The sequence below is a fragment of the Phasianus colchicus genome, chromosome 4 (genome assembly GCF_987193195.1).
Source record: "Phasianus colchicus chromosome 4, bPhaCol1.hap1.1, whole genome shotgun sequence".
Taxonomy (NCBI): domain Eukaryota; kingdom Metazoa; phylum Chordata; class Aves; order Galliformes; family Phasianidae; genus Phasianus; species Phasianus colchicus.
In genome coordinates this window covers 7942265-7962342 of record NC_143439.1, presented here as the reverse complement: position 1 = coordinate 7962342, position 20078 = coordinate 7942265, and the positions used below count along the sequence as shown (strand labels likewise).

Genomic DNA, 20078 nt, shown 5'->3' with positions numbered 1-20078 from the left:
ACATTGGTCATAGAGTAAAACTGCACTCTGCATTTGTCGAAGCATTGCTTGAAAAAAGGATGACACTTAAATTTACACTCCATTTGTTTCTTTAAGTGTTTAAGAGACTTTCTGCCCATTAAGTACATTTACGGCACTTTCCATGACTACAGGACTGCCTTGTTTTCATAGATGAGAAAAAAAACTGTGTCAAATGACATCAAATTTGTAAATACACTGATTCCTATATGCCAGCAGTCTAGCATCTCACACCCTGACTTCAAGAAAGAACAGTAGCTCCGAGAAATTCTGAATTACAAAACACATTAAGTTTCTGAGGCTTGATAGAAGATCTTGAAAAAAACTTTTCCCACAGAGACAGCCTGGATTCAAGATGAAGTAAATGCAGCACAGTGTCTTCAGATGCACTGTCAACAGCTGTAGTTAAACATATATTTAATTCTAATGTATTATGCACACACACACACACACCAAATGTCTGCATGTGACACAAAAATACAAATATTTGCCTGGAAGATGAAAGTTATAGATGACTTTCCAATCTACTACTTCTATTATAAATCTATGAAATTGATTATTTAAAAAATTAAATGCATGTAGAGTTCATAAATATCTTCCTTTCAGAGGATATTGTATTGCATAAATTCTAAACTGCATATAGATAATAACTTTCAAAGCAAAGCTACATGAAATCACCAGACATCAGTAACAAAAATGGATGCAACACTTCAACTGCATATGCATTTGATGAAGAGTTTCAAAAAAAATAGTATTAAAACTCTTCTTCTAAGCCATGATCCACGACCTCTGTTCTAGGGAAATAGATACCTAAAGCACCAACAGAATGATCTAGAAGAGCCTGAGCGATGAGTTCACAGCGCTATTCTTTTTCTACTCTTGTACACTCAAATTCTGTAAGCATTTCAGATCAGTTCACGCTCATGTTGCCAGAAGCATCCTCATGGCCCAACGTAAACAGACCTATCTGTATTCTAGCTTTGAATGATTATCTCCAATACTGCTTAAACAAGAATTTCAAAATTTGCATTGGACAGATAGTAGCTCTAATGCCACTAGTTAATCTAGCTTCCAGGTTAGCCTTTTCCCTTTTCTCTCTAGCACATGTAACTACTAACCTATTACCAGGAATACGCTACTAGCAATCTAGCAATCTTCATGTGCCTTAATTCACACAATTTACATCCACATAATTTTCTACAGCACTTGCTACAGAATTTACATTTTATATATGTGTAAAAAAAACAACCTGTGGAACTCAAAAAAATATCACAAAGAATTTTCCAAGGAATCACTGAAGTCCAGCACATTCCAAGTTGCAAGCATCGTCTCAGCTGCTGGTTCAGTATATTTATCTGACTAACAGTGGTACACTTAATAGACTGCAAGTAGCATAACATTTTTGAAATCAACTTCGTTTTTTCATCATTTCACTTTTCACAAATAGGAGAGAGTGAGAACACCAAAACTGCAGTTCTGCATATTGCTGGTGTGTTAGCTGGCAGGGATGTTGCTTTTTCACTGTTTTCAAGCATAAGGTAGAATAGTCTGCGCTATAGAAATAATGCGCCATATTGATCAATGGTGACCCTATAACTCTGATAGTAGACCTTTCTTACCAACTGGTGATACTTAATAGTGATTCATTTTGCTCCGTTAAGATTTGCATTTGGGTGAGCGGCTGGCCTATCCCTCCTCTCCATTTTGCTTATTGCACCAAGACAAATTTTGTTTCTAGTACCTTTATGTATTTAAGTATTTAATTTGTTTCAGAAAGCATTCTAGCTTCCACTCATTACATTTTCAATTATGTAACAATTGGATTTCAAAACTTTCGAACTGACATAGTAATCTCATCATGTTTCTAATTTGTCTTGCATTTTCTCCAGTATTGAGTAAAATGGATAAATTGCTAATCATGGAAGGAATAACTCTGCAATAAAGCACTAAAAATATTTAAATTGAGATACATTGTGTAAAGCTGTCTTGACAGACCTCAACTACACTATTATCATTGAAGCAATCTAATTCTCAAAAAAGCTGAAGCTCATTAAAGCTGTGCAAAATTTAGTTATCAATTGATTAATAATTTGAAATTAATTCTTATATATTCAAACATCCACCCTTCAAACACAGGACAAAATAGACTACTTGTATGATTAGAACACATGTAACTGCCCGATTTGGAATTTTATCAATTCCTAACTCTCTGGAAGTATATATGACTTCTCCTTGGGTTGTACTTGGTTTTTGTGAATTCCCACTTTGTCATTCATAATAAATTTCTACCAACAAGGCTTAATAAAGAAATCACTATCTGCAACAGGTGAATTTGAATTTTTAAATCAGAAAAATCTTCTGAAGAGGAGCTGCTAAGACTTTGAAGCTAACAAAAGACTAGAAAATCTGGAAGGCTGGATGAATACATTTATGTTTGTGCCTGAAAAACAATGTATCAGCCACTGCTATAATTCTTCTCAAATATTTCTATACCCAGACAACACCTGAACAACTACCTCTTTAACCCTTCCTGCTCAGTTTACATTTCTCTTTCCTATATGTTTCTCAGAAGTACTGCATTATTATTTTTTAAGGTATCACACCAAGCTAGCATTCTCCCCCTTGCTCATAACTGATGCCATAAAGACATCATATTTCACTCTGAAACAACAAAGTAAAGATGCAATAGTACATCATATTTGGGATATTTCTGTTTTGCTTTGTGGGGGGCAGCGAGAAGGATTATCATTTAATTTGATTTATTTTAAAACTTTTATTAAGCTAATCCCGTAAGTCCTATTACAAATATATATATAACGATGCAATTAAAGACTAATAAAGTTACTGTAAATCATATCTGTGAAAATTGAAAAATAATTTCAGTTATCTTAGTGGTTGTTCTGCGACATTAAATATAACCCACAGCATTAGAAATAAATATATTAAGCTTTCAGACCGGTTTAAGAAAAAAAACCATTACTTTTCCATCAAACTGTAGTCTCTCTCAGAGAAAAATATTCCTCTCATTCCCACTGATTAGCAGCATTGTAAAATACTGTGCCATCATAAATATAAAATACCAAATATATGTACAAGCAGTATATGCATTTTACATTTCTTTGTATTGCTAAGAATGGCATCCCAATGCTATCATTTAACTCATCATGACATTCCATCAATCAAACACCACTTTTAATTATACACCATTCTGCTTTTTCTCCCAAAGCAAACACAGAAGTACACAACGACCTTTTTCAACCAAAATACACACTTTACAGAATTAATATTAGATTAAGAATAAGTTTTACATCAGCTATCAGCCTGTCAATTAATGTTCTGGACCCCTGCTACTGACCCAGTACTGTACAAGCTGTTATTATGCACTGTCCTACATATCATCTGTTCCCTGTGCTGGTCTGCTCCAGAAAGACAGACAGCTGCAACAGTATATCCCCGTTCAACCTGAGGACCATCTGACTTTAATTGTAGCACACAGCTTGATGTGGGTCTGGTTATGAGAAGCCAAAGCATCACACTGTAATAATCTGGAAAAGCAGAAACCTGCCAACACAAGGCTGCAAACAGGGCTTGGGCTGTCTGGCTGTCTGACGGGCTGCAGGAAATATGATTAATGAGCAAGGTATAATGATATCAGGAACCCGATTAGCACCACAAAAAGGTCACAGATCAAAGTAGTATGCATTTCATGAGCTGCAACCACTGCATAAGATCTGTGGATTTAAAAAGGTAAACTGAATTGCAAAGGAAAAAAGTATCCATGTTGTGATCATTTCATTTTAAGTGTTCGTTTTGTAAGCTATCACTAGTTTTGTCTGAACCAGGAAGCTTTAAGGAAATATTAACTGGATGAATCTGCCAAAGCTGCAGTGTAGCAAATGTTCTTGGTACTATTTGAGAGAAAGTAAACTTAAAACATTCTTCATAAACACTCCCACTCTACTTAAAAAAAAAAAAAAAAAAAAAAAAAAAAAGAGATGTTGACAGTATCATTCCATTAAATATTAAAAAGAAGAAGCAATTTAATATTTCTATGTGATTTTCTCAGTTTTACTCTGCTGCCAAAACAGCAGATTGTAGAGGGCACTGCCCATAACACCACTGAGAGGACTGCCACCACCAGAATAAGGGTAAGTTTGTCACATAAAAGCAATTAATGCTGGCACTGAGGCATACATTTAGTACTGCCAGTCAGACAAAAACTTGATATCTGAATTATAGTAACACTATCAGGGATATACAGTGTCACAAAAAAGGTTGTTTGACACATGTTAATATACTGCCACTTGGTAAATTATTTCACACTTTCAAAATTAACTTATTAAAAAAAAAAGTTCTGTTTTGCCCAATTATGCAATGCTTAAAAATGACATTTCCCTGAAAAAAAAAAAAGTTGTTTCTGAAAACTTTAATTTATAGCTATTTCTATATGTTCTTTGAATGCACCATTTGACAAGTGGTACTTTTTTCATAGCAGAAGTCATGACATTAAGCAGATTACTAACAGTCTTTTTGATCAAAATACTTTCAAAAGTCACATTAGTTGATGAATAACTACTTGAAAAAAAATTTGAATGAGAAGGAAACGTTAATTATATTTAGATATTAAATAGAATCTTCCAATTTTCTAAGTAATGCTGAGTAAAATTACCAAATAGTAATTCGAAGTAGTTGTAATTTTCATCATTCAAACATACAGTGGTTAACATACTGCTGTTTTCAGACTCAGATTACTTTCTTTTTAAATGAAGGAGTGGATACATATCAAGCACTTCCCTTATAATATTTTCTGAACTGCTTCTGTCAGGATTTAACAAAATAAAGACTCCCTTACTCTAGACTACATAAAAAAAGAAAAGAAATTACATTTAGAATATGGATTGAGTTTATTACTTTTTAAGAGAAGACTTAAAAGGGGTTTTACATTTTGTGCCCAGGAGTTTAACCACAATAATCAAACATACCAGGCTCCAGTGATGAAGCACTTCACCTTGCCAATATAGCATAAGTGAGAGATACCAGAGAGATACAAGAAAGGCAGACACTAGTAGCAAATGTTTTAGAAAGTCACAGAGGATTGAAAGGCAGGTCAGAAAGTATACAGAAGCACTCTCTGTAAATGAGAAGAACCTGGCACCATGGCTAACAAGTAAGAGAAGAAAATTAAGACCTAAAATCTTCGAAAGGAAAGAAGCAGGAGTTCGAGAATAACTTGCATTCATTGTGTCGAAAGCCAGATCTGTAATTAATTGAATGAGAAATATATTTTATGCAAAAGCTGAAACAACAGAGTGGTGAGAGATCAAGGCCAAAGGCTGCCTTTGACAAGTCTGCCTGAGTACATAACTTTTCACTTCTCAGAATATTCTGAATCACCAACACATGCCAAACTCAAAAGGAGGAAAAGGGTGTCAAGGCTACCTCCCTAACCAATTACCTATCAGCACAACAGTAAGTTGTGTTTGAACACAGTTTGCCAAGTAGTCCTGCTCAATGTTAGTATATTTTATACCTCACTTAAATACAGCTTGCGTATACTTCTACAAAAAGCCAAACACTAGATTCACCTAACACAATTTGTGGTTATTATGATGTACCCTACAACTGTCACAAATGTTAAGGTCATCAAGCTCAATAGCCTGCATAAATATGGACCAAATAACATCTCTGAAGACCATGGCATCATGTCACCAGCAGAAGTGCAGTTAAAACACTTCGCTAACTTAGAAATCATAGGTTTGTACAGATCTGACTACTCTGCATTTTTATGAGTAGCAGCTCCAATATTTTCAGCACTCATTTTTCAATGCTCATTTTCTAGTTTGAGAATGTCAGGGTATTATCAAGTGAAGGTCTGCTTTCTGAGAGTCTTCAATCTTTAATTCACTCTTTCCCAGTAGCTGACTACTACACGAGAACTCCAGCCCTATATTTATTAAAAAAACTAATTTATTTTTAGAGCGCCACTGATGCAGAGTCCTTCCATTTTGGAAAGAACTTCCAAAAATTAAATAGCTCTGACAATGTGCTGAGATACCAACAGTGCTATTGTAATATATATTCTGTAAGTCACTATCCCGCTCAGAGAGCACAGCGAAGACAGGAAATGCTAACACCAGGATTTTCCAGAACAGAGAAGAACACAGTAAAACAAGTTCAGAGAATGAAGTGAGTGAAGGAGAATTCAGTTTTATTTGTAAAAACAGCTCTAAAAAATACAATTTTTATGGAAGAAAGGGAAAAGGTGGCAACAGATTTAATACGCAGCCTTCTCTCTTAAAGCATTCACTGGTCTTCAGAGTTTAATGGATACTATATTAAAATATTTAAAATTACATTTAGATAACTGGAGTAAAAACCATCCATGATTAAAAAGCTTTTTCAAGATCTATGTAAAGCAATTATTTTATTATCTCTTTAGAACTACAAGAACTGACATAAAAAAATAACAAGACCTCCTGCTCATTTAGACCACACAAAACTTTTTTGGTCAGTTCTGAAGAACAAGCAATACTACACGCTTTTTTTTTCTTCTCAAAACTTTTAATTCCACCATTCTTTCAAATTATTTCATTCGTAAACTTGTATGTAAATTGTAAGTAGTTGCATATTATTACAAAGATCCAGATTACTTCTAAAAGCTTGCAAGACAAGTGCTACTTGACATAAAATAGAAGAGAGTCATCTTACCAGTCTGTTTATGCGAACAAATTCTTCTGGGGTTTTGGCCCATGGTGGAAGTTCAACGTCAGACACAACTGTTCCATCATCCATCACTCCTAGATTGTAATGGTTGCTGTTGACAAATATCTCTGGGAGGTAATAGAATTCAGGAATCAATTCCTGTATATAAATGAAAAACAATGCCATGCTATAAATTCTGTCAAACATACTTTGCCACATTAACAAATAATTATTAAAACAGCATTAGGCAGAGGCAGAATACAAGAAGTCCACCCACAGACACACAAAGAAGGGGGAAATCTGTCATTTCATACTTTCTAAAATTTAATCCTTCAGATATCATATCTCCTTTTTATGCCTGTAACATGACAAAGAAATACAACACAACATGCTATAAAACAGAGACAGAATATTGCTTTTGTTAGCATACAATCCTCAGAGAAACTTATAAAACTAAATAAATGAATATCACATGACACATGAAACAATCTTCAGTGGAACGTAACAGACACACTGACGATGTTAAGAAGTTGGGAAAGCATGTACATTTTAATACAATACAAAATTTGAAGTGCAGATGACCGTAAAATCTGAGTGAAAGTAAATATTATGAGTTAGTTCAATGCTTACAAGTAAATTTTCTGTCACAACTAAAATAGCTGGAGTTATACTATATGTTCAGGAAAAAAAAGTCGAAGTTGAATCAAGACAAAACTTTTCTTTCATTAACAGATGGTTATCATAATTATGCGTCTAGTCTATTATTACAAGAGAAGAAATACACATCATTTCATACACACACAAACAAAATTAAATCTGTGAGCCGAATCCCTTGACAGGATTATCATTGCTTTAAACAACTGTGCTGTCCCATGGTGAAAGGGACTACAACATGGCATCAAAACCATCTGTGGCTGGGCTGCCTGGTGCTACTGCAGGGAGGCACTGCATGCAACATTCAAATGGACTGAAGGAAAAAATGCAAGCACATGTAGAAAAGGAATTATAATTTCCAAGTTTTACAAGAAAACCACTAAGTAATAGTACTGGCTACACAAAGAGCTTTTGAAATAGAAAACAGCGTTCTAGTGCAGAATTGATTATAACAAGCCAGGAACCAAAACAAAACGGATTTTCTTTTGAACAAGTGGAATATTTCTCTGTTTTGCACTCGGATATGCAACTTTATAAGCTGTTGTTCTGTACAAGCTTATATAGAAACATACCTATATCAATGGCTTGAGAATCTTATTTACAGACTTTTAGAAATGTCTGCAAAATCCTGACGTAAAGATTAATAGAAAAAGTCTATTTTTCTATTATATATAGTATGTCTATTTCTACCGTTACTATATTTAAAAGCAATTTTGCATGGGAACTTGATATCCAGACTTTAATGTACCAATAAACTTCGCAATTTGATGGATTCAGAAAAATCTAAATTAGAAAATTTACTTCCACTGTGAGGAAAGAATCAATATGTGTAATTGCTTCAGGAAGTCTATTTCATAGTAAACAACTAGTGTAAAATTGGTCTTTCATACAGCAACTGCAAACTGCATGCTGTTTAAGAAGTAGAAAAAAAAAATCAGACTGCTCCACTGGCCTTGTCTACAGTGGGTGTAGTACGTAGCTCCATCAGAAGCTCAATAGATAAGAAACCCAGTCCTCACATGGGTCAGTGGATCAGTGGTCTCCCAGATAGCCCCCAAGGACCAGCTATGGCATGAGCAGCTTTCCAAAAGACTGAGTGCAATAGGAAGGTCATCAGATTGTGAATAAGGTCAATCCAAGTAGCCAAGGCAAGAACAGGAAAGATCAAGCAAGAATTAAGCTATTATCACCTCTATCCTTGTGTGAAATACTGTTTGGCTTTTAATTGTACATCTTTTTGTTTACAGTCACCTTAATTAACTAGACAGGGTAAAACATGCTTTTGTACCAAATGCTTGACAAGCACTTGATAAAAAGCGATTTGAAACTATTAACTGAATAAGTGAAAAATCAGAAATGTGTCACAGATAAACATTTGTAAGAAAGATCACTCTCACAGAAGTTTCTGTAGATTTTATCATTGCATTCAAACTACCAAGGAAAAATAAGAAGAGCAGACAGTTAATTCAGTAGCAACTTGTATCACAAATACAAAACCAGAACATGATGGTGGAATACTTAAAATGTAACCTCATTACATATGTTAATGATGTTTTTATATATTTATTTATACACATGCAGAGATATTCCCTTGTTTCTTTCAAGATCAGAAGCCATTTAGCTTCCTGGACCACACATTGTTTTCATTACATTGCACAAAAACAATAAGCAGCCTAGAAACTTAAAAATCATCGGTAACTTCTGTTACTTTGACTATCAAAACTTTCTGTAAGGCATTATTACTTGTTTTCTGTAACAATGCATTTTTTCTAAAGGAGCTCCTCTATTATCTGATTTTGTTATGTTGACCATATGGCAGCACTTCTAAATGGATAAAGTAGCTCAAATAGATGTACTATTCCACTCCAACTGAGTAGTGCTTAATGCCAACTTTTAATGGCTTTACATGGATGAAAAGGACTACATTATCTAAAGGTTAACGATTTTCTTCAAGTCTGTTGATCAACTTAAAATATTTACAATTTTATCAAGTTTACATTCTTCATGTATTTGCTAGTAATAACCCCTAACAGATTATATTTGTGGTATCTTCTACTTTACTTCTTTATTTAAAATAAATCGAAACCTCAAACTTGTAACTGCAAGTATTGATAAAATTATCTTAAAACATCACATTACAGACCAAGATTGACACTAAGACAGCAACTGCTGACTCACTTGTGTAATTCCATTAGTAACTCAACTTTTTAGATATCTCTGAGAGAATTTAAAAAAATATATTTTCAAAATCAGCAAGTATGGTTTCCACACTGCACTTACATCCACAATTTCATTTGACTATTTTAAAACTGCTACCTAACATTTCCAATGGATGATTCTACTATTCATTTTGAGAAGAAAAAAAAATCAAAAATAGTATAAATTAATTCCTAATTCACTCTACAGATAGATCCTTAAGAATCTATTTCACATTCTTCCTCAGTGGTCTCTTTTTGCAAGATAAAGGATTCTAATCAATTTACATTTGTTATTTCTAGAAGTCTTCCCTTCTGCCTAACCATTTTGGTGGCCTCCGTATTTCTTCTACTTATCCTGTATCTGACATTTTATGTACGCAGCACATGTACAGAAACTGCAGAATTATTCCACATTTTGTTTATATGATGTCATGGAAAAAATGAAAACATCTGTATGATTTGTTAAAGCTATTCCTTTTGCACAATCATGCTGAAAATTAGTTTCAGAATTTCTCTGTTGGAATTCACCAGTTCTCTGGGGTAAAAACAGACATCCTTATGATAAGCAATACTTCACTCCTTCTGCCATGATTTGATTTCATTCAAAAATCATGAAAAAGCTCATAGGGAACATCAACATGAATCTATTACACAGCATTCACAGTTGTTTGGTTTTGTTTCATTAAAGATAAAATATAAGATTTTAACAAAATTATTATAAAATTCTGCATATAATTAAAATATTTTTTTACCAGATGGAAGCCACAATTCCTAAGGAAACTACGCTAACAAGATCTTTTTTACACAGTTTTCAACAGAATGTCAGTTGAACATTTCTAATTTATTTTCATGCCTGCCACCAAGCATAAGAAACGCGAGCAAGATAATTTATCTTAAATGTAATGAAATATTATTTTAATTTTTGTTTACTAAGTTGTACACTGAAGTGCTTAGAAACTGTTATATGATCTACTAAGGTGTCAGGAATCAGTGAGATAGATCACATAACCACATTAAAACATTTATAAGAGATCAGATTTTTACACTAAATTATTTGACAATCACATTAGGACAACATTAAGCCTATATATAACCTGTCAAACAGAATAATAAAAATGCATATTAGAATTCTAAGTTTTTCTTCATATTGCCACACACTACTTCATCTGTCAGGGAATTTAAATGGCATTTGAAAATACATATTGACATATTACATTAATTCCAAATGTCTTTTTTTGTTGTTGTTACATTTTCATATAATCACATTTACGACTGCAGGAGACTAAAATTTCTATGTACCTTAAGTTTCCCTCCATTCCATACAGTATTTCTCTACTGCCAACTTCTAAAACAATACTTAAAGTTACCATAAAATTTCTAAGTTGAATTAATGAAGAAATTCATTTTCTCAATGTCTAATCATCCTGTTAAATTTCTAAGAAACATTGGAAATATTTCCAAGCATAGGAAAATGGTTAAAATCTTCAATAATTAATAATTTAGCAAAATTTTTATTTTTTTAAATTTAGCATATTAATGAAATGCATAATAAATGCAATTAGCAATTGCTTAATTACTGATAAAATGCATCCTGCAGATGTTTTAAATCCTGTTAGTAGATACATCAATAACATATAAATAACATTATTTTACTTTTTACTGAGAATATATATAAAAGTATGTATAAATCTGGTATTCAAACACCACTACAATATGTAATATGTAGTCCAGGTTAATTTAACAGTGGAAGTGGAAAAAGAAAGTGTGTGTACATAATTGCATTCCTTTCATCCAACTTCTTTGAATTACTGAGAAGGAAAAAAAAGGACTATACTAGGTCATAAAAAGGTCTAGATGAAACCTGGAGAGGTCACCTTGTTCATCTTTTCATCCTCAGGCAATTACAATTAATTATTTTTGAAAGATGTTTCTTTGCCTTTTTATTTTAAAATCTTCACTACTGTGTTTCTACAAAATTACCCATCCCAATCACTAGGTCTTCCTAGCATCTGGGCTGCTTTTGCTGTAGCTGGAACGCACTTCCTGTCCTATTCAGAATGAAAACAAGCAGCAGCTGCCCCCCTTTAAATGCATCATCATGTAGGAATAGCTTTTACCTCACGGACACAAAGATCAATTCCCACCAGCACCTTCTAACCATTTTTCCTCTCCTGCAATAGGCCACACTGACCACACACCTGCACCAAGCCTGGCAGGGCAGCCCACTGGAAGAAGTGTACAATAGAAATCAAGTGCATTTTCCCTGCCAGCCAAAATCCCCACCAGGCAAAAGCATCAGACCCGACACCGACATTTCTCCCCTTGTTCCTCTTTTCTCCAAAGTAAACAACCTAAAAGCTCCACTGGTCTCATTTTCTTGACCTCTGGTCATTTTCCTCTGGACTTCAGCAAATTTGTCCGTATCTTACTTGAAGTTTATTTTAACAGCTCCAGAAAAAGTTCAGAGTAGATATTCAAAGTATTTTTTTCGATACAATTAAGGTTGGCTATAGAACAAGCAGACCACAGATATCTAATGGAACTTTCTGATCCATAAGCCCAGATGCCTGCATTATTTAACTACTGCTACATCCACAGATTACCACAAATACACATTTGACTGAATGGGGATTTTTTGTTTCTTTAGTCAGACAAGTACTTTCCTGTTATGCATCTTGGCACAATTTAACAGCAAATCTTTCAAGAAAACCAAGAATCTACATCCTAAATCTTAAAAGTTTTGCTATACTAGGGAAGCAGCTTATCATTAAAAATCTGAATTACTAGGTACCTACTTCTAAGTTTGGCTAGTAATTGCTCTTGGACATCATTTACCTTGCTAATAATGTGACATGAAACCTATCCTACACAAAAGTAATGTTGCCAGTTTGGCAGCAACTTAACTCCTTGTAATTTCTGAAACCCCATCTATTAGATGGAGAAGTATAAAGCAATGCAAAGCATATGTAAAAAGCTTACTGGGTTAGAGGGTGTCTTAGGCATGCATATGTTAGGCAGCCTGTTTCAATAAACACAAGTTGCTTCACCTCTGAGACTGCCTCAATCTCCCATGACTTCCTTATAAGCAAAATAGAGAAATGAAGATGAGATTAGGTTACAATAACGTGAGAGTGCCCAGGCTGGAAATCCATATTCCAACAGCAGTTATCAATAGCTCACTGTCAAAATGGGAAGACACGGTAATGGGGTCTGCCCTGAAACTAATACCAGTCAATAATCTCATTAATGACCTGGCATAGAAGGTGCAGTAATAAAACTCCAGATGACACTCTGAAGGCAACAAGCTGTTCAGAAGAAAGGATGAGAATTTCAGCCTATCCTTAAAAACTCTAAACAGAAATTACAAAAGTAGTACACTTGGAAAACAGAAAACGAATGCAAAAAGCAACACTGATAACAACTATATTGTTGCAATTATAATGACAAACCAATTTAGTGCAACAGGTTTGCTACAAAGCCAGAAATAATAACTACTTCCAAAAAAGTATGAACAAACCCACCCATTAATCAAAGAAAAACAGCAACAAAAGAAGAGACAGTCTTAACTTGCCTATATTTTGGAGCTTAAGACTAAGCTTGGTCCCAAACTAAGCTAACTGTTAAACAATACCAAGTTCTCCATGTCCGATTTTTATGTAACATTAACAAAACCAACAAATCCTAACTAGGATTATAAACACTAGCAGTGTAAATTAAGAAACACTTAAACGAGTTAGGAATCATGCCTGTCCATTACTAAGAAGGCACTAAATAGTACTTTCACAGAATTAAAACATATTTAATAATTTTTGGAGCAGAAGACTTAATTTAAAAACATTCATTACTGTAAAGACATGAGTGCTAATCTAACTACTAAATAATAATGATGAAGGCAGTAGCAAAATTCCAAAAAACCTTCATTTTTCACTGCTTAAATAAATGAGTAGGGAAGAAGCAGAAAATGAAATTTTATGCAACACACCACCTCTTGGAATCAGAAGTTCAAAAGTTCAACCAAATGTTATACTACAGTGCAGCGTTAGTTTCTCACTCTGATCGCCAATCCAAGGCCTTCACAGATTACTGACAAAGACTGAGTATGACCACACATATGCTTTGCTTTTCACTGTGGAAGTGTGGTACCAGCCAACAAGAGTTGCTTCCAAAGCTAGCTCATGTTAGCTGTCCTTGAAATATGTGATGCCTCCAACTAAGATTAACAATAATCTTATGACAACAAGCATTACTAATTTACATTCACTCTCATCACACAAGAAGCAAGGAGAAACCATTTTCATTTCTTGTAAGTTATCAACTCACAACTGGTTCTAAATATTCAAGATTCTTTCAGCTGTAACAGGAATAAAACCCTTGTTCTTACTGCATGTTCCTCCTTCTGTGCAATGAAATAGAATAAATAGCATATACTTTGGACTGACAATTTCAAGATTGAAAGTAGCATCCAAAATCCTTTCTATTTCTATAAATGGATACATTAAACTGGTAGGTTTTCATCAGCTGTAGAAGCTGATGAAGCAACAAAAGCCTAGAGAGCTTACAGTAAAAAAAAAAATCTTTTTTTTTTTTTTTTTTTTTTACATTTTTTTCATTTTAAACATTTAATTTATTTTTTTTTCCAATATGCTGGTTGCGTTCAGTTTCCATTGGAATATAATAGAAAAGATACACCTATAAAAATATTTATTTACAGTACTGTAGTACAAGGAGACTCCTCCAGTCAACCTAAATACTCACTCAGACCTTTCCTAGTTGTACAATGTTCGAGGACTCCTCCAAAAGTAATGCCTCCCATTTTATTCTCGACACAGTCCCTCTGGAGACATATTCTTTATCCCTTATCTATTTACTCCTCATTGTAAAACTAGATTTTGACCCTTCCGGATCTAAATTAGCATTCTCCTTCAATCTGTCACAGTCAATCAAGAAAAAAAGGGCCATAGCAGAAAAGGCCCAAAAATGAGGTTGACGTTCAGATCTGAAACTACGTAGCACAATATTGACTTGTAACTGCAACATCCTTAGCTTAACTGGACAGAAACACGAAGAGAATATTTATGAGTCTTACTGGTTAAAAATCGATACCAGCTTCCATTTAGTTTTTAACAACTTAAAACTTCTGGGGAAGAGCAAAAGGACAACCAAACACATGTCTATAGCACAAAGGCCAATTCTGCCTTATTTCAATCTCCAGGGTGAAAGTGCTAAAATTTGTAGAAAATTCACTGAAATATTCTGCAATGTACAAATGGGCATTGCATTGCATCTTTTCTTAAATGATAGGATAGTTTCCAAACTTCTTTCCCTTTTTTCATTAGCTGCAGGCCTACAACCATAGATAAAATAAACACAGATGAGTACAAAATATGTTAAGACCATTCAGGAAAGTTTTTACCTTGATATCAGAAGTATCACGCTGACTGTTGCGCCATGCTCTTGAAATAGATGAAAAGGTTCTATCTGCATGATCGAACTTCCCACCTTGTAGATTTAGGAAAAGTGTTGTAAAGGGTTCCTAAAACATTTTAAAAACAATAATTAAAAACAGCAACATACTACTTATGCATACAATTTTAGGAAATGTTTCATAATTTTCTGGTTAGGTTAATAATGATGCTGTTCTTCTGGAAGATACATGCTTAATCAAAAAAAGTTTGTTCTATCATCCAAGAGTGAGAAATACAAAATTATGTTTATTTCTTCAATAAATTATTTAATTACTACTCTATGCACATAAATACGGATACAGAAAAGCAAATACATATGAAATAAACATTCAAAGTCTGGAGGAGAAGCCACAATTAATTGCTTTCAAAAATATGAAAAAGTTCAATACACCTTAGATTTTCTTAAAAAGAGCATGTAATACATTTTATTGTGTTAAAGATAATCTATTAATATAAATAGTATAATAGGCAGCATTAAATAATGATAGCTTCTTTATGATTGTTATTGTTAAATATGTAATTTGTGATTTAGGAAAGAAAAATGTTTGAGATTTTAAAGCCTCGTCTTAGTTAAAGAACACTTAAGCACTTATTAGTGGATAATTGCTTGAAATTAGCTAAGTGCTGTAAATTACTTCAAGGATTTATGTATGTTTGTACCATTCTAACAAGCTTTAATTAATGATGTAGTGCTAATGCTTTCCCTAAGAAATTACTTTCTAAGAGATAAACTGCCTTTCAATCTTATGGAAAAATACTTGGTTTAATCAATATATTACCAATACGTAGTGTCTCAAAAATAACTTGCATATAGATTGCAGCAAATTTAAAAAGAATAAATTATTTATATCATAAAGTCTCAGAAAATAATTCATTTATTATCATTAGGAAGTGAAAATTAAATAGCTTCATAAGAAACCACAAATGTTCAGTATATAGTTCATTTAGAATATATGCAAGGGAGGAAAGCTAACTATGTTTAAAGTAGCATAAGAACATACACTAAAAAGTAATTGTTAAGGAGGAAAAGTTTTGCTGATTAGAAAAGTAATACCATTAATATTAAAGCTTTCTGCTCAAACTATGAAATACATTTATCCTTGGTGACCAAACTAAGGCCCTGATCACAGTTCTTCAAAAATCTCAGTATTCTTCTGTGCCATTGCTTTTAGTTTAATTCATTCCTAGCTATTTTTTATTTTTATTATCATTTAAAATAAATACATTTTTAAACAACATACTTACAATTCTTAATAACCACGCAAGTGCAAAACTTGCAGTTGAATAATGTGTACCGTAGTGAAACTTCGGAACTTGATCATCTTCCCATGATTCATATCTCTCAGCAAAGAACGCTGCTCTCTTTGGGTTCAAAGCTCCAATAGGCTACAAAGTTTGTAGAAATAAATATGTAAGTAAATAAAGATAAGAAGATGTATTTATCACATCATGCTTGCCACACTCTTTTTAGCAAGAATTAGTATCACCATGCGTGGAAAATAATGGGTGTGGTATTTCGCAAATGCAGATGCTGTATTCTGTAAGCAGCTGGATAATCTCTGTATTTCCAACCAGAATCCCAAGCACACACACATAGAACTGTTTGGAAAAACAAAAGACTCTTTTACATCCATATAGGCATAATTTGTTTTTATTACTGATCGTAGATGATCACCGAAACTCAGTTCACAAAATGTCTTGGACAAATTGAATGTCTTGGACAAAGACGCGTTAACTTGTGTGCTTGGGAGGGAGAGGGGGGGTTGAGTGTGATAACCAAACACATCTTTGGAAATTTTAGGGGGGGAAATAGCAAGTAATAGGGTGGAAGAGTATTACCAGTGCAGATTTTTGACGTTACTGTTCTTGTTTGTATGCTTTCTATTTACCATCTCAAGACAAATTTTGCTTTATGAATAAAACCTGAAACACTGCAGTAGGCAAATAAAATAGCTGAATATTGATATCAAAATGTGAATATAAAATATACAAATAGCATATGTATGATTTGAAGAAAATCAAACTTTCACCAACATAGGTAAGCAATGAACAAAGACTGACAAAGACATAAGAAAAATAATGCTTTGGCATCAACAGCCATGCATTTCCTGAGCAGAATTTGACATAAAATATATGGAAAAACGAGTACATTACACATTCAGCACTGAGAAACTCAAAAGCGAATATAACTGTTACACACGTATAACACTGTAAGTGGTCTAAAACACCTTCATATGTATGTGCAGAACAAATACACAATACCATTTTGTGTATATATGGAAAACATTATCTGTGTATTATTAACATAAATTATGCCCATCTGAAAAGACAATGAAAGTCCTGAAGTGTAACTTAAAAATGCACAAAATGATTTTCTTATTTCTGTGTTGCAAAAATAAATACAGAAGGCAAGAATAAATACAAGGCAAGAATAAACTTTAGAAGTATCCAAACACAATCAATAACCTAGTTAGTAATTCAAGCACAGTTCAAGCAAAAAACTATTGTGCTATTCTGGTTATTACTTTTCAAATATCCGCTTTCTTGTAGCTCACATGAAATTTGGCATAGCAGCTTCAAAGTACTTTCTCCTCAAGTATAGAGTACATCTATGAATGACCTAAGATCTTATCTTACGTTTTTTACTTAAAGCAGCTTTCAAATTGCAGTAAGATAAAAAAAAACATCTTAGGTTAATTACTATTTTTGCAGTTCACTAATTTGAAATATAACCCTTTAAAATAAGTAGTTCCTATATAAAAGGATTTTTATCTGATTAAACAAATTTATTCCAGGGAAGAATGAAACTGACTCTAAGAAGTCTTTTTGTTGCAAGAACCATTTTGGAATCTCCATCTGTACTGATTTTCCCTAAAGACTTGGCTATGCTTGAGGGGGAAAAAAAAGAAGAAAGAAGGTCATCATTAGACAAATTATATGAATTAAAATAGAAACAGTGTTGTGATGTATGATTCTGTAACAATTTATGCTTTCCCTTTATCTGCCTCTATTTTTATTACTCTCCAAATGAGTATGGCTCAAATCAATAGTTATAAAATTACATTCCTTGAATATAAAGCTAAACACAATTAGAATTGATTTCATTTTCTTTTCAGAAAAAAAAAATAATAATGGCATCACACAAAGATCCATATAGCCAGAACCCACAGTATTGATTTTGGCTGTTATTGTTACAGTTGGTTTCTGAAGCCTGCAACAGGACAACTATCAAGACATGTCACATTTATATGCAAGCAAATACAAAAAAATCCCCAAATGAAAGAAAGCTTAGGGGAAAAAAAAGAACCATGGAGCTGTGCACTGACAATGATACACTATCAGCTTACTCAGAGAAGTTACAGTGGGAATACACACATTGAATTATACATTACACGAATGCACTGATTTATTGTGGTAATAACATCCACCTCATTAAAAGATTCTGCTTTGCTGCAGTTGGAAGACTACATATTGTTTACTGCTATAAATTAATGGCAACACACAGAAGACTGTAGGACCCTTCTAACAATAGATCTGTAATGACAGTGCTGTATATCACAGCTTCCCCAGCAGCTTCATAATAAAATGGAGACAATGTATTGGGCTAATACATTCTACCAGGCAGGCCCATATTTTTCTGACAACTGCTTTTAAGGATGAGGCGATTCTAGTGTATTAAACTGCACTGTAAACAGTTAACTGAGCTTAAGCTACAAAAAAAAAAAAAAAAAGAAGAAGCACAAATAAGCAATATTTGAATATCATCTGACTTCTAATTTAGTAAAAGATTCCATTGAAATGTTGTAATTATTTTTTTTTTTCCAAAACTAACAGGGAATCATGATTACATTCTCTCCTCTGTGGATAAACAGCAAGGGAAATGAGTAAATTGAAACTATGCTAGATGTAGCTGCGGGACCAGAAATTTGCACGATTCAACATGGTTTCCCTTTGCCTGAGACTACTGAGAAAACACAGGCTAAAAGCCTTCACATCCATACATTTCAGACTATATTTTCTTTACGGCACCACTTTTAAGATAAGAAAATTAGGTATTAGCTCATCAATTAAAAATACTTACTTACTTGGGGGGGGAAAAAGGTAGAGAAAAAAATTCTAATAAGCAAAAACAGTGGATGACATTACAGAAGTCAAGACAAAAAAAGTCATGGCTACTAAGCTATCAAATTGTACTGAAAAAATGACTAACTCATAAAGTTTTCAAGTTCATTCGAATGATGGAAAATGGTCCAAAATGTAGAAAGAAATGGTGAATGCAAGTTTTTGTTTTCTTCGTTTTCTCAAGTGCTGAATAGAGTGAGTCTCAGACTTCGTACCAATCTATGGTGTCAATTTCTTCGACATGGAACAAAGAATTGTTTGTTGAAAAATAACTGAGAAAACACTGATCTACCACTGTTAAATATGTCCAGGAACCACGGTGTACGGTTATACTTGCTGCTCCTTAATCTTATTTGGTGCCAGACAAGCCGGAACAGTGGCACATTTTGCCTCCATTTTCAAAAGAGGCCTTGTTGCACCACCAAACACGTCTAACAGTGACAAGCAGAATGTCTACTGCCCTTCTAAATAGGGCAGAATCTCTCCTGGACTCAGCCACCCGCGTTCAAGAACAAAGACACTGCTAAAAAAGGAATATGCACATTTGGGAAAATTACTAATTAGCTAACATAAGCAGAGCAAAAATGTGCAAAAATATTATCCCTAAAAATTCGTATTTCAAAACTTCACCATGACACAAAATGCAACTTCTTAGCCAATTAACTTTTATAGCTCATCACTTTTTAAGTAGCTTAATTATTCACATTTAAAAATAGCTTTTCTCTTACATACAAAACTATGAACTGATAGCTGATAAGTACCTCATATCTTCCATTTTAAGGTATTTCTTCCAGCCTTAACATTACTCTGTGCCCTGCCCACTTTATCGGCATATTTTAACACATTTATATCTCAAATTTATTCAGTGTTCCACTGTTAGTCTTCTCACTGTTACAAATATGCCAAGTGCTGTACACTC

General features: G+C 33.6%; 1 protein-coding gene across 8 annotated transcripts in view; it reads right to left on the bottom strand.

Moving 5' to 3' along the window:
* The window catches only part of LRBA (LPS responsive beige-like anchor protein), a 370588-nt gene that overhangs the window by 91019 nt on the left and 259491 nt on the right, over window positions 1–20078 (bottom strand). For all 8 annotated transcript variants that reach the window (XM_031588887.2, XM_090138536.1, XM_031588890.2 and 5 more), the window contains 3 exons: window positions 16283–16423; window positions 14986–15105; window positions 6727–6879 (listed from right to left, as the gene is read on the bottom strand). In XM_031588887.2, coding sequence (XP_031444747.2) covers window positions 6727–6879; window positions 14986–15105; window positions 16283–16423 — 414 coding nt within the window. The remainder of the gene's footprint in view (window positions 1–6726; window positions 6880–14985; window positions 15106–16282; window positions 16424–20078) is intronic.